The sequence below is a fragment of the Excalfactoria chinensis genome, chromosome 3 (genome assembly GCF_039878825.1).
Source record: "Excalfactoria chinensis isolate bCotChi1 chromosome 3, bCotChi1.hap2, whole genome shotgun sequence".
Lineage (NCBI taxonomy): Eukaryota > Metazoa > Chordata > Aves > Galliformes > Phasianidae > Excalfactoria > Excalfactoria chinensis.
The window spans coordinates 29,269,543-29,283,097 of record NC_092827.1 but is presented as its reverse complement, the minus strand read 5'-3'; the positions used below and the strand labels follow the sequence as shown (position 1 = coordinate 29,283,097).

The 13,555-nt window shown below is 38.0% G+C and overlaps 1 protein-coding gene across 1 annotated transcript in view; it reads right to left on the bottom strand.

Moving 5' to 3' along the window:
• Positions 1-266, bottom strand: part of MEI4 (meiotic double-stranded break formation protein 4) — a 67,422-nt gene extending 67,156 nt beyond the window's left edge. The window contains exon 1 of the mRNA XM_072330965.1: positions 224-266. Coding sequence (XP_072187066.1) covers positions 224-266 — 43 coding nt within the window. The remainder of the gene's footprint in view (positions 1-223) is intronic.
• Between the last annotated feature and the right edge of the window lie 13,289 nt (positions 267-13,555).

Below are 13,555 nucleotides of genomic sequence, written 5' to 3'. Positions count from 1 at the left end.
AAACAAACAAGTCACAGTCTCGCCTTCAGCCATGCCCAGCTACTGCAGTTTTTCGATGCCCACGCAACAGCCGAAGCCACACGGACAGCCCACCCACGGCCCCGAAATGGCGGCGGATCGGGGACACCCCCTCAGGCCGCGGGCTCGCCTAGCCTCCCTCAGGGCCTCCCTTAGCACCGCCCCAGTCTACAGAGCTCGAAGCTCCCGGGAAGCCCCAACCTACCTGCAGCGAGTTCCCCACCCTGGGGGACACACCTCGGCTCCATGGCGAGGGACAGTGGCGTGGAGTTGCGCTCACAGCCCCCGCCCTCGGCTTCACGCTGCCCCCTCGTGGGTGGCGGCTCAGCTCTGCGCTGAGGGGCCGCGCCGAGGCAAGGAGGCTCCTGGATCCGAGGCTGAACGGACCTGCTCGGCCTCGGTTTGGACTGAGGGAAAGTTGAAGGACAGGGAAAGTGGGGAAGCCTTGCAGAAGATGGCTGAATTAACAGCTACTTCTCTGCCTTCAGTGCGCCCTCCATCAGGGAACCGGATGAGTTGGACCGTGAGGAGGATTGTGGAGGCAGTGGCTGTGCAACTGTACTTAATAGTTTTGAGGTAGTGCTTTTATTTGGAGCTCACCATCACCTGAGTCACCTAAAATGGCCTCACACACGTTTTTGCACTGATGTGTGCTTGGTGTCAAGCCCCGTGAGTAGCAGTACTGAGAATGAAGCTCAATCATGGTGATAAATTTTAGTCTCTTTAAAGATTTCTTATGTTTGGATGTCCATGAGATCATGAAACTTGGAATTATTATCTCGTTCACAGTACACTGGAAATAATTTCTTCGTTTTGGCTGAAACTGTGTGACCAAAGTTGTCAGTCAATTTGAGAATGACAGAATGAATGGCTTGATGTTGGAAGGAACCTCAGAGATCATCTAGTTCCAACACCCCTGCCACGAGCAGGATTGCCAACCACTAAATTAGGCAACAGACCAGGCTGCTGCACAGGGCATCCAACCTGGCCTTGAAGACCTTCAGGGATTAACACATTGGAACTTTCATTTCAGACTTCAAATGATAACAATAAGATTGACTGAATAAGTTAGAGAGTATTTTCATTTTGGCTTTATACTTAATTTTCAATGAAGCTCAGGGGAAAAAATAAGAAAATAAAATAATCTTCAGCCTCTTTTTTTTTATTTTTTTATTTTTTATTTTTTTTTACTGTCACAATGTGTCTATTCTGTGCATCTTCTGTGCTTGCAGATACTTTTCAAAGTGGGCACTCATTATGTAGAACAAAGCATCCATGTTTTCACCTAATGTTTTTAGGTATGGCTGAAAGACTGAGAGACATTAGTACTTTTACCTCCAAACCTGGGGGAGGAATTAGGCAATAGCATGTTTATTACTGTTTTAAAAAAAGGAAAGAGGCTCTGACTGCTTTAGTGTACCAGTCATACCTGCAAGTGAAGGCTAACTGAGAGGCACCAAATCTGAGACCTTCTGCTGTTAAACAGCTGTCTTGGGATAGGATGATTTAGGCTTGCTTATTTTGTATTTGAGCATTCAAGATGTACTTAAATTTCCTTTATCTGCGTGGCCCCTTTATTTTGGATTTGGAACCAGTAGTAGTAAAAAGCAGTGTTGTCACAAACTTCTATAATCACTGTATGCAGAATACCAGCCATCCTGCACTTTTTTTACAGCTCTTAGGTTTTTATTATAAATGGAAGAATTCCAATATTTCCAAGGTGGAAAAAGCTGATTCCCTCCCCCCCACCACCACCCTCACCTTCCCCATGGTTGAACAGTGTATCACTTTGTCATTCATCAGAAAGCAGCAAATAAAGGTTCAATCAAACTGAAGATTCACTTTGAGATATATGATTCTGGTCTATCGAAGAACTCTTTTCAAAAATAACTTCTATGTTTTTTTTTTAACTCATATTATCTTTGTCCTCAATATTCTCAGTGATTATATAATCTAACAGATAAGCATTGTAATCAAGTTACAGTGAGGATGCATGTGTGGATTTGTGCATGTGTGCAAACTAGGGATAACCAATGAATAAAAAATAAGATACAGTTTCCATTTTAATATCCAAACACTGAGTGATTAGCAGTTCATGTAATCTCAGGTGAAGCAAAAGTAAAACCAAGCTTTGACTTCAAATAAGCAGTTTGTAGATCATGAAGGGAGACGATTCTACTAGCTGAAGATAAATTCCTTTGATCTCTATTTCTGAAGGTGCCTTTTGATGTGAAAAACAGTAAAAAGATATATTCATGGCAAAAGGTCATGCAAAATAATTAGCTGCTTTTATTAATAATTAAATATAACAGCAGTGCAGGTGTTTAATCACATTAGAGGTCATGCAATTTCTGTATTTAATCAATCTATATGCTGAATATTTACAAACAGGTCAGTGGTCAACTAAAAACACAAAAGCACAACCTTCAATCAAATGTTAAGTATAAATAAATTATATCTCTTTAGTACATGCAGGCCCTGCTGTTACTAAATGCCTACAATATCAACAACAATTTTGAGCAAACATGAAAGTAAAAGTTTTCATTTGAAGAACTACAGATTGTCAGAATCCATTAGACATCTTTATGATTTAGCGCAGCTCAATTTACCCATGGGCCAAAAGTGCCTGAAAACACTTACAAAATATGTTCTCTCAAATGATGTGGTAGTTTGCGGTTTTGTATTGCTGATGTGGAGCAAGTGCTTACTAACTTGAGAAGAATGAGAGAAAATCACTAACAGTGCCAGTGTCTTCTCATTTCTGCTTTCATTCTTCTGTGTTACAGTGCTGTATTTAATTAAGAATAAAAATTTTGGCATCGTGCATCTTGATTACTTGGCATCACGCTCTTCAAAATGGATTGTAAAGTGTTTTCAATGGCTCTATTTTGTATGTATTTATGATGACAGAAATATGGTTCGGGTATATTATTAGCCCCTTTGATCATAATCTGCAATTCTAAACAAATCATCTGATTTAGGATGTTCAGGGAGTTATGCAATGACTTCTTTGTTACTGCTCAGAAATAAAGCATTACCATCAGGAAGGAGATTACACTTCAGCAGTTGAAGCAGTAAAAATTACCCTTTTCCAAAAGCAATATAAAAAGTTAGGCACTATTTGAGAACAGGGAAACAACTTGTTACCAGTAAGAGGCAATATCATAGAATCATAGAATCACCAAGGTTGGAAAAGACCTAAAAGATCATCCAGTCCAACCGTTCACCTATTACTAATAGCTCCCACTAAACCATGTCCCTCAACACAACATCCAGGTCTTTCCTTGAACACCCCCAGGGTCGGTGACTCCACCACCTCCCTGGACAGTCCATTCCAGTGCTTCACCACCCTTTCTGAGAAGTGATACCTCCAAATATGCCATTGGTTACCATGTTATACTTCTGTCATGAAGAGATATTTCACAGTGATTTATTTAATTTTTATCATAAAATCACCAACATTGGAAAAAGCCTCTGAGATTATTCAGTCTAACTGTCCACCTATCACTAATATTTCCCATTAAACCACTCTGACCCTCTGCTCTGCTTTTGCTCCTCTTCTCTGCTCTCATGATACCCTATCTGAAGTACTGCATCCAGTTCTGGAGCCCCTCAACACAAAAAGGACATGGAGTTTTGGAGCAGGTCCAGAGAAGGCCCATGAAGATGAACAGGGGGTTAGAATACCTCCCTTGTGAGGACCAGCTGAGAGACCTGGGGCTCTTCAGCCTAGAGAAGAGAAAGCTCTGAGGAGACCTTATAAGCAGTCTACCAGTACCTGGGGGCCTATGGGAAGGCTGGGGAGGAACTTCTTATAAGGGCAGGTAGTAATAGAACAAGGGTAAATGGTTTAAAACTGGAACAGGTTGCCCAGTGAGGTTGTGGATGCCCCCTCCCTGGAGGCATTCAAGGCCAGGCTGGGTGGGACTTTGAGCAACCTGGTCTAGAGGGAGGTGTCCCTGCCTATAGCAGAGGTTTGGAACTAGATGATCTTAAAGGTCCCTTCCAACCCAAATCATTCTATGATTCTCTGTCCCTCAGTACAACATCTAAATGTTTCTTGAATGCCTCCACCACCTCCTTGGGCAGCTAATTCCAGTTCCTTACTACTGTATTGGAGAACTAGTTCCTAACGTCCAATCTGAAACTCCCCTGGAGCAACTTGAAGCCTTTTGCTCTACTGCTATTGCCAGTTACATGGGAAGAGGCCAACCCCCACCTGTCTGCAACTTCCCTTCAGGTAGCTGTAGGAGTAATAAAGTCTACTTTGAGCCTCCTCCAGAATAAATAATCCCAGCTGCTCCTCATAAGACTTGTTTACCAGTTCTTTACCCTTCTCTGAACACGCTCCAGAGTCTCACGTTGCACTTTAAAATTAAATGCAGACATAAGATAACAACAACAGAATCAGTTTTCTTCTATATGGTATACATTAAGCAAAAAGAAAAACTTTCCCATCAAGGATATCACTATTCAGAAACCAATTAAAAAAATACCCTCAAATCCAGGTCAAGAAAAAGGCAAAGCATACAGCAGATAATCAGAATGATGGTTATGCTTCACTGTTTAAAGACATGGCTATTCAACACCTAGAGACTGTGAACTGGATATGGCCCAAAGTACTTTTTCTCCTTCAGTCCACAGAAAAGAATGCAAACATTCTCTCATTTTGTGGACACTTATGCACGCTCGCATACAGAGTCGTGCACATAACTAGCAGTTAATGACCTACTCCTATGGGCCAAGCAGTCCTGTTTGATCTTCAAAACTGGGGCAACTCCTTCCCTCAAAAGACACACATTGCTCTCCTAGATGGGGAGGGGGAGGGCAATTTAATCAGCAAAGTAAATTACCATGGATTCATTCAATTGAAAGGAGTTTTGTCAGTTTGCTCTAATTGTAAATGTATCCCACTGTGTTTAACAGGCTTAAACAGTTAACACATTCATTTTTCCTGGTGTCAAATATAGGCTTCAGATTAAATTTTAAAAATGAAGATTCTTGAAGCCCTGAATTCCTTGTATCTAGCAAATAGGGAAAGGAGAGAGGAGGAAAAAAGAAATACAGCTCAGAAAATCTTAATTTGTTTAGAATTATAACTTTAATTTCTAATGCAATATATGCTATAAATAGGATAGGTCATGTACAGAAATATGTACTTATACTGATGTATGTACGCACACATTTAGATTAATAGATACGTAGGCAGACAGGCAGAAAGATAGTTACAAGTGAAAAAGTGAAACAAATTATCATAAAGAAGCAAAGAAAGTAATGTTTGTTATCTGACTAATATGTTCCAACTGGCTTCTAAAGATAAAGCAAATGCCTTCTACCCTGTACAGGCAGTCTTCCTTTCCTCAGAATAATCACATCCTAGTTCAGTGGCTAATGTCCTTTACAGCTATAGGTTTGAACATAACTTTACAGATCAAGGAAGCTTCGGTCAATACTGAATCTGCTTTGAAACTCATGTGCTATGCTTCCTGGAGTTTCTGAGGCCCATCTGGGGAGGAAGACCTGGCAAAAATCCTTTTTTCCAGCTGATGAGCTGCTGCTGTGTAGAAGAGCTTCTGCTGAGAGCATGAGAGAGACAGATAACTGTGATTCCCATGCCTGAAATAAAATGGTGGTGATACAGAAATTTGAGCACCATGACATTGTGTCCAACTGCATGGCATGGCTCAAGTGACAGGATTTTAGATTAAATGAAATTGTATAACAAATCCTGGAAATATGCAGGTGTGTAACTGGTCTGCAGGTTGCGGAAGAGAGCCATGAAAGCTGGGCTGTGTATATTTTAAGGGGAGAAAACTGCACATGCCTGTAAGACTCCTCTAGCATCCATTCTGTAGGAGTATTTAAGAGGCAGTCATCCATCTAACACAATACACATGTTGTCTTTAATCATGGTTCTGATAAATGGAAAAAAACCATCACAAGGAACTTTAAAAGAAAAGTTAACAAGGTTTCTCAATTAGTCATTAAGGAATTAGACCAAAACAAATGATTATGAGGAAAGAATATGGAAACAAGGTGACCATAAGTCTATGATATGTGTACTTCTGGACCTAGACCAAGTGGTCGTGATTTACAACATCACCGAGTCTCCCGTGAGTGACTATTTCATTCAAATCTGTAAAAGCTTCTGCATAAATTATGCTCATAAAATTAACTAAATTAGTTCAGGTCTGAGTTCAATTTTAGTCTTTTTGTTGAAATAATTCATTATTTTCGTAACATTCACTGTTTCTATAATATCAGTGCACATTAACATTTGGTTTAGTGCCCCTTACTATAAACTTGATTTGTTGTATAACTTGAATTCCCAAAGATTTGGAGGAAAATGAAAAATAAAATAGCAAATCAGCAGACTGAAATTCTTATGTAGGTTACTTGGATAATCCATATCTAAGAATGAAGTAACCTGAGTTCAGTAGAATATATGCAACACTTGACATATGTAGCTTATATGTCATTTCCTGAAGATTTGTAAGATTTAATCAGTTTTCCTCTGCACTTATCTGTGAGAATCTGTGGTGACATTGGACCAAGCAATGTATTTATGGAGATAATCCTCTTCTATTCCCATGCACCTTGCATTTGGATGAGAGCTATTTTCCAATACTTTCTACAGTTTTCATTCCTTCTTCAACTTTACTATTTTATCTATGCTTTATCACCAAATTCTGTGCACAGATGTGTGTATGACTCTCAGTGAAGTCATTTTCTCTTGAGGGAAAATGTGGCCTTCAATAAATATGCAATGAGGCACAGTTGTGATTGAGGTACGTTTTTTTAAGATGCATAACTTGGTGATTTAAAAACCAAATTTCTTTAAACATGCCAAAGGCAGGTATAAGTCAAGCTAAATGTTACTTGAATTGGAGTATAAAAGGGCACTCTAAACATTTTTCAAATGATTCAGAATCTATTTGCTCATATTCCACAGCTCAAGACCAGCCAAAGTGGATTTTTAGCACACTTCCATAATAATTCATGTTTGGGTACTGAACAAATATGAAAAAATGTCAGCACCATAGGTTAGGATTTTAAACCTCTGATTGTTGTTCATTCTCAAACATAATTAAGGCCATTGCAAGGAAGATGGTATAAAAAGTAAAAAAAAAAAAAAAAAAAAAAAAAAAAAGCTTTCCTTTTTGTTTCTTCATTTGAAATATTTGTTTAGGTAACCCTCATGACACTATTTAATATCTTCAAGGAATAATACTTCAAATGCTCCAGACTGCTCCAGAATTTTTAAGGCACTGCCAGAGTTCAAAGAAGCCTGTGTTGTCACTGGTGTTTCCTCACATGCCATGAACACCTCTCTTCCTCTGAAATAATTAATCTATATATTTGTTTTCCTAAGTAGAATTTGTTATGCCAGTTTTTGTGAATACCAGTTTGTCCTCACCATTTTTAATTTCTTTGTGGAAAACAGAAATGGATAAACTAATTGAGTGCTCTGGGACTTCATGGCATTTTGAAATTCATACACCAGCAAAGAGATTATCCCAATGTAACATGGATCACTCCTTAGAAATTCAGACAGTGTGGTTTCACCTGGTTCTCCATATCGGGTAAGTCCAGTAGAAGTGACACCAAACATGGAAGTGCATAGAAAGCATAAGAAGAAGCCCAGTGGATGAGATCCAGAGTATGTCTAACTTATTTTTCTCTCTTATAACAGCAGTGGGAAGACTGTTAGAAAGATATTTGAAGACTTCTGGCTGGCATCTGTTTTCTCCATTGTGCTTTGCTTCAGCTTTTAAACAATTCTGAGCCCTTCATTACTATCGTAGCTGAGCATCTTCCTTTTTTCCTAGGCTATTTTCATGGTGGAAAAGTGCCGTTATTCAAACTTCATTAAACAGAGTGACACAAGGAATCAACCACAGAGTGAGAAATTAAACTTCTGTCTTCGGCTTCTTTACTAGCACCCTACCTAATAGACTTGGTTATCCTATTTGACCGATGTGATTAACAAAGTTATTAATTAACAATAATTAACTTAGACAAGTTATCAGTAATTAATTAACTTAGATGGTAGAGGTTACGTTTTGTTGTTGTTGTTGTTGTTTTCCTCCTCCTTTGGAGGAGTGGCAGCTGTAAGCCAGGATGTGGCTATGTAACGCATCACTATATATCTTCCAAATACAGTGATACAACAGAGATGTTAATGCAGTTTTCAGAATGCAGGTGCTTAGTTAACTTGACTGTAAATTCAAATGAGTAGATTTTAGTGTGTGTACAAACTATCATTCCAAACACAATCCTAAAATCTTTGCTAATTTGCAAGGCATTGTCTTCTTGTTTTTTAATCTGTGAACTCACAAACAAAGATACTACATGATTTGTGCCTGAAAACCCTGCTATCAATTACTCTGTCAAATGTTACACAGTACTGATTTTCTGTCCTTAAGTCACAGTTGCATGAGTTGTATACAGTAAGCTTGCATCACAGAGCTAAGAAAATCTCTGTTAAATGTTTTAAGTAGCTCACAGAGTTCCTAACAAATATAGGAAACCATGAAAGAATCATTCAGATGTTCCTGAAGGAATTCAGAGATGATATAATGTCCTTGACAGTAAAACTTTATAATAGAAAAGCTGACAGGTCCTTAGCTATAAAATCATATATGCATCTCCAATCAGTCTTTTGTAAGGGCTTTGTGAGTTTTCAAAGGAGATTCTTGAAAGTGAACTTTCTGAGCTATTAATATAATAAAATCTTAAACAATTGATGGTCAGGTGATTAAAACAGTTCAAGATAAAGAGAAAAAATGATAAAAATGTGAATTGCTGTTGTCAAATCAAAAATAAATGTGTAATTCAAATCTTAAAGTTGAGTATCCACAAAATCACATGAAATGTTTCCCATGTTTTGTTTATTATTATTATTATTATTATTATTATTATTATTATTTTTCACCATATAATAAAAGCTAACACTATTCTTTTTAATATCTAGACACACTTCTTAGAAGTTATATTAGCTTGTGTGGCATTTAGATGATATTTTTCAGTGAGGGACTGAATTCTCTAATAAAGAAAGAGGAAGGAAGGGAGGGAGGAAGGAAGAGAGGGAGGTAGGGAGTATTCAGCTTCATAGCAAACATGGTTGTAAAAGCTACAAAAACAATGTTACAAAAGGTATAGAAATTATATCTTTGCTGTTGAAAGGTTTTAGAAATATTTGGCAACATTTCACTTTAAAGTATGTTTTTAAAACTTATTGAAGAGATTGCTTTATTCTGATGTCTGAAGTAGAAAACAAACAAACAAACAACAAAACCCAAACATATTGTAATGTTGACTTCTTTTAAATAGCACCTGGTAATAGTAACAATAGAAAATAACACCAAGACTCAGAAACTGGATAAAAAGAACTGTAGAAATTTTCTGCACAGAAAAAAACAAGAACCAAGAATCATTATAACTTCCTTCACTGCTTTTTCTTGATGCAAGTCTCTGTGCAATATGTTTAAGCACAAAAATATGCTACTTGGGTGTGATTGAACTGATAAAAAAGTCAAAGGAAATTTTCAGATCAAAGCAAGAATCTTTTCTTTCCATATATAAAAATGCTGCAGCAGATATAGAGTAAAATAACTAGTGAGGTGAAAAACAGCTGATCAGGCCTTTTTGGTGCCAGTTTTTATGAGGGTGATTTTCAATCACTTAGGTCAATGAATAAAAAAGAGGTAAATCATATCAGTGTAGATCAGTACCTGCTATCTTTACTTTGCCCTAGTCTGCTGCCAATCTGAGACTGAATACAATCCTGAAGCAGCAGAAGTGACACAGAAAGGTTTTGATTTAATTTTTCAATGTCATATCATTGAAATATAACATTGTACAAGGCACTTAAGATATTCCAAGGATTGCAGATTATTTTTTCTCTTATGGAAGATATTTTGGACATCAAGGAGTTACTTGAATTGTTAAGTAGGTAGGCAGGGTAGACTCTGCTTTTCAAAAAACATTGCTCACAGGTTTAATTCAGCTCCTTCCACATATCGCTTAGAGCAGTAGGTTTTCAGGTCAGGGCCAGGAAGTCATTGCATCTTCTGAGGACAACAGAAGGATCTGCTACTTTTCAGCTTTCAGCAAGAATCTACCAGACTTACATATAGTTGCAAGGGCAGGCAAGCAAGTTGCAGCACATGTAAGCCATTTGTAAGGGAGCCATTACCTCATGGCCTTAGCTGATGATTGAGTATCTGGTGAAAGGGGGTGTCTGGCCCAGGAAGCAGAGGTGCAAGTAATTCACTTGTGCTTCCCACATGACCAGAAAAAGCAGAGCCTGGGTCCACTCCTCCCTGGGGTCCTTTAAGTGCTCGCTTGGATGAAGGCTGCTCCTGGAGGTGTTTTCTATAGCTAGAGACCCTCGGTCAGGTGAGTGAGTTGACTTTTTCCTACATATAACCTTTGTCATTTTTTATGATGCTTTGCATGGTATTGCAAAGAACTTACCAGAAGCAATTTCATTGCTTGTAAGGACCAGTACAAATTCATGCAGTTCTGTCTGTGCCAAATGTCTAAAGATGTAAGCTTGTTTGTTTGGATCCATGAATAATGATAGATGGAATTCATGTCTTGGGTATCCTTGGTTACTCCACAATTAGTATCACTAGTTATTATTAGCTATCCTCTTATTTACTATTATTTAATAAATTCCTTGAAAAGTCTCCATGATAAAGATCAGCCTGGAATCTTCTGTGAAATTAATAGAGAATGATGAGAGAGAGAATAAACTTGAAAATTAGTATGAAAATTGGGATGTTTTAACAGATATTTTAGAGGTGTTCCTAACTTTTCTTTTGGGTTCCTACTTGCAAAGCTTAGTTTGTCAGTCTTCCTTTTATATCCTGGCTGATACAAGACAGACAGGATAAAGACAAGAACGAGTATCAGATTTATGAGGGTGCTTAAGAAGATAATCCATGTAGGTCAAGTCTCCCAGGCATTAACTCTGCTTCTGAAGTACTGAAACATGTGGGTAAGGTTCTCTACCTCCAAAGAACTTGTGGGAAGCCACGGAATGCTTTGGATCCATCAGTGACTGTTCTGCAGCCTATGAGACAGCAGTAATATGCATTAAAAGCAGCTTTTGCTGGTGGGTTTTACTAATGAAGTAGTTGAACTTCAGGACACAAATAATGAAAAATAATGTTTAATTGATGGATCTAAAAGCTTCACAGCCCAGCACAGCGGGCCACATCCAAGGATTCTAGATCAGGTTGCTCAGAGTCTCATCTAACCTGCCTTTGAACACTTGTAGGGATGAGGCCTCTGCAGCTTATATGGGCAACCTTTTCCAGGGCCTAATAGTAAAGAATTGCTTTTTTATATCCAGTCTAAATCTATCCGTGTTCAATTTAAAGCTGTTACCTGTAGTGAATAGGACAAGGAGTGAAAAATCTCTACCCTATGAGCCCTCTTTAAGCATTGAAAGGCCATGATGAGGTACTGAGTATTAAAGCTGCTTACAGATCTGATTAGGGGTATAAGCTTTAAAGCGAACTGAAGAGAGACTTCAGAAGTTGATTAATCGTACTTGTTAAAATCCCCACCTTTTCCTTTTCTCCCCCTCTCCAAGAATGCTTGCTAATTCAACTTTTCTGGCAATTATCTTTCTGAGGACAAAAATGCAAACAAAAGAAGCTTAAGAAACCAGGCAGAGACTTTCAGAAAGTCATTAGGATCTTGAAAATTCACCTGAAATTTTGAAGCAATTGTTTCTTCTTTTGATATCTCCACTTGTGTTCTGCAAATGAAACACCCAGTCATGCATTGCTGGAGAGAGTTGATGGATGAAGTTGTTTTATACTGGAAATGATCTCTACACTGCTAGTCAAGCTCTTTTTGTCTCCTGTGTATTCTATGTATGGTTGGTTTTCCCCTTATGTAACAAGAGGTAAACAGAGACTGATAGATACTGGTTTTCAATCATCTGAATTGGCAGCTGCTGTACATTAAGAAGTTATCTATGCCTTTAATTGTGAGTGGGGAAGGAATTTAGAGCTTGCAGAAGTGTAATTGCTTCACATTAAATCTACAGGTAAGCCCCTCTTACTTACTGCACACAAACACGGTTCTGCTGACTTGAAAATATTAAATTGTCCCTTTCCCTTCAAGCATACTTGCCTAAGGCTACATCTGTTATCCTAAAGCCTTCTTCTTAGCCTGGGCTCTAAGGAGATGCTGATGCTGCAAACTAGTAACCCAGATGAGGATATATTAAATTGAAGCATAAGAATGCCTCTATTATTTCCACATTTCTTTACGTTAATTTTGAAACTCTTTTCTCTATTCTAATTCCAGTCTTAGCTTTAACAGTTTTGGTAGCCATGTTTCTTTTCCAGTGAATTACTGAAGACAAAGTGTAAGCTTGTGGGGGAGAGCAAGGGAGGGAAAGATGTTTCTTTTAATGTACTAGAGATTGAAAATTTATTTTCTATTTACTTGATCAGATAAATTACTCTGACGTCTGAATCTAAAAGTTTTGCTTATTCTGAGAATTGCTTATAAATTGGGCTTGAAATCAAGTTAGTAACATGAAAAGAGCTTAAGAAAATCAAGTGAATGGTTGTGTGATTTAATAAGTACCTGCAGTCTCCATGGGGTATTTGTTTATCTTGTCTTGTTCATGTAGCGAAGATATGAGAATGTGTCTATTTAGCAAAAAGTATCTGTGTAAATAAGCTAGTCAAGTCTCAGATGTTTGTATTTCCCAGCCTGCCTGAGAAGGCGAGGGATTTTTCTTATTGATAGTATTAACAAAAGAGGAATGAACACCAGAATAACATCTGTTTATCTGTCCTCTGTTCACTGATTGTAATTAACACTACAATAATTTTTTTTAGGGATGGAATCTAGAGTGAATTTCTTCTTTAGAGTGAGTCTAATTGCATGGTTTGAAACAGTGGATGATGCAAAGAAATCATGCTATAAAAGAGACAGACACTTCTTGCATCAGCCTGGGTTAGTAAAAATAGTTCCGGCCATACCTCTCCAACAAATGTGATTTCACGCAACAAGAGTGACCAGGTCAGGAGATGTAGATGTGAAATGAACAGGTGGCTGACTTCTGCAAGAAGCCTATAAGCCTGAGAATTACCAATGAAGGCTGTCTCTCTAAACCCTTTGCCACCTGAGGCTGCAATTATCCTTAGCACAAGGATATTTAGCATTTCTACAGAGAGATGCACAACTATACATAGTTCTACTTTTTATTCTTATTATCCTTTTTTTCATTAATTTCATGAAACAAACATAAAGGCATACTGAAAAAAAAATAATTGTCACATTATAGGAATAAAATATTTGGGCACTGTGCAATTTAAAAATAAAAAATAAAAATGAGAGGCTGAAGTAACAGCATTTGGCTTGGTATTTTCTCTCACAAAGAGGTAATCCATTTACTCAGCTACCTTATGGGGAGGATGATGTTAAAGGAACATTTAATAATTTGTGGAATTCCGTGTGCTTGACATCTGTTTTTCCATTTCAGTGGAGTTAGTAAAATCCT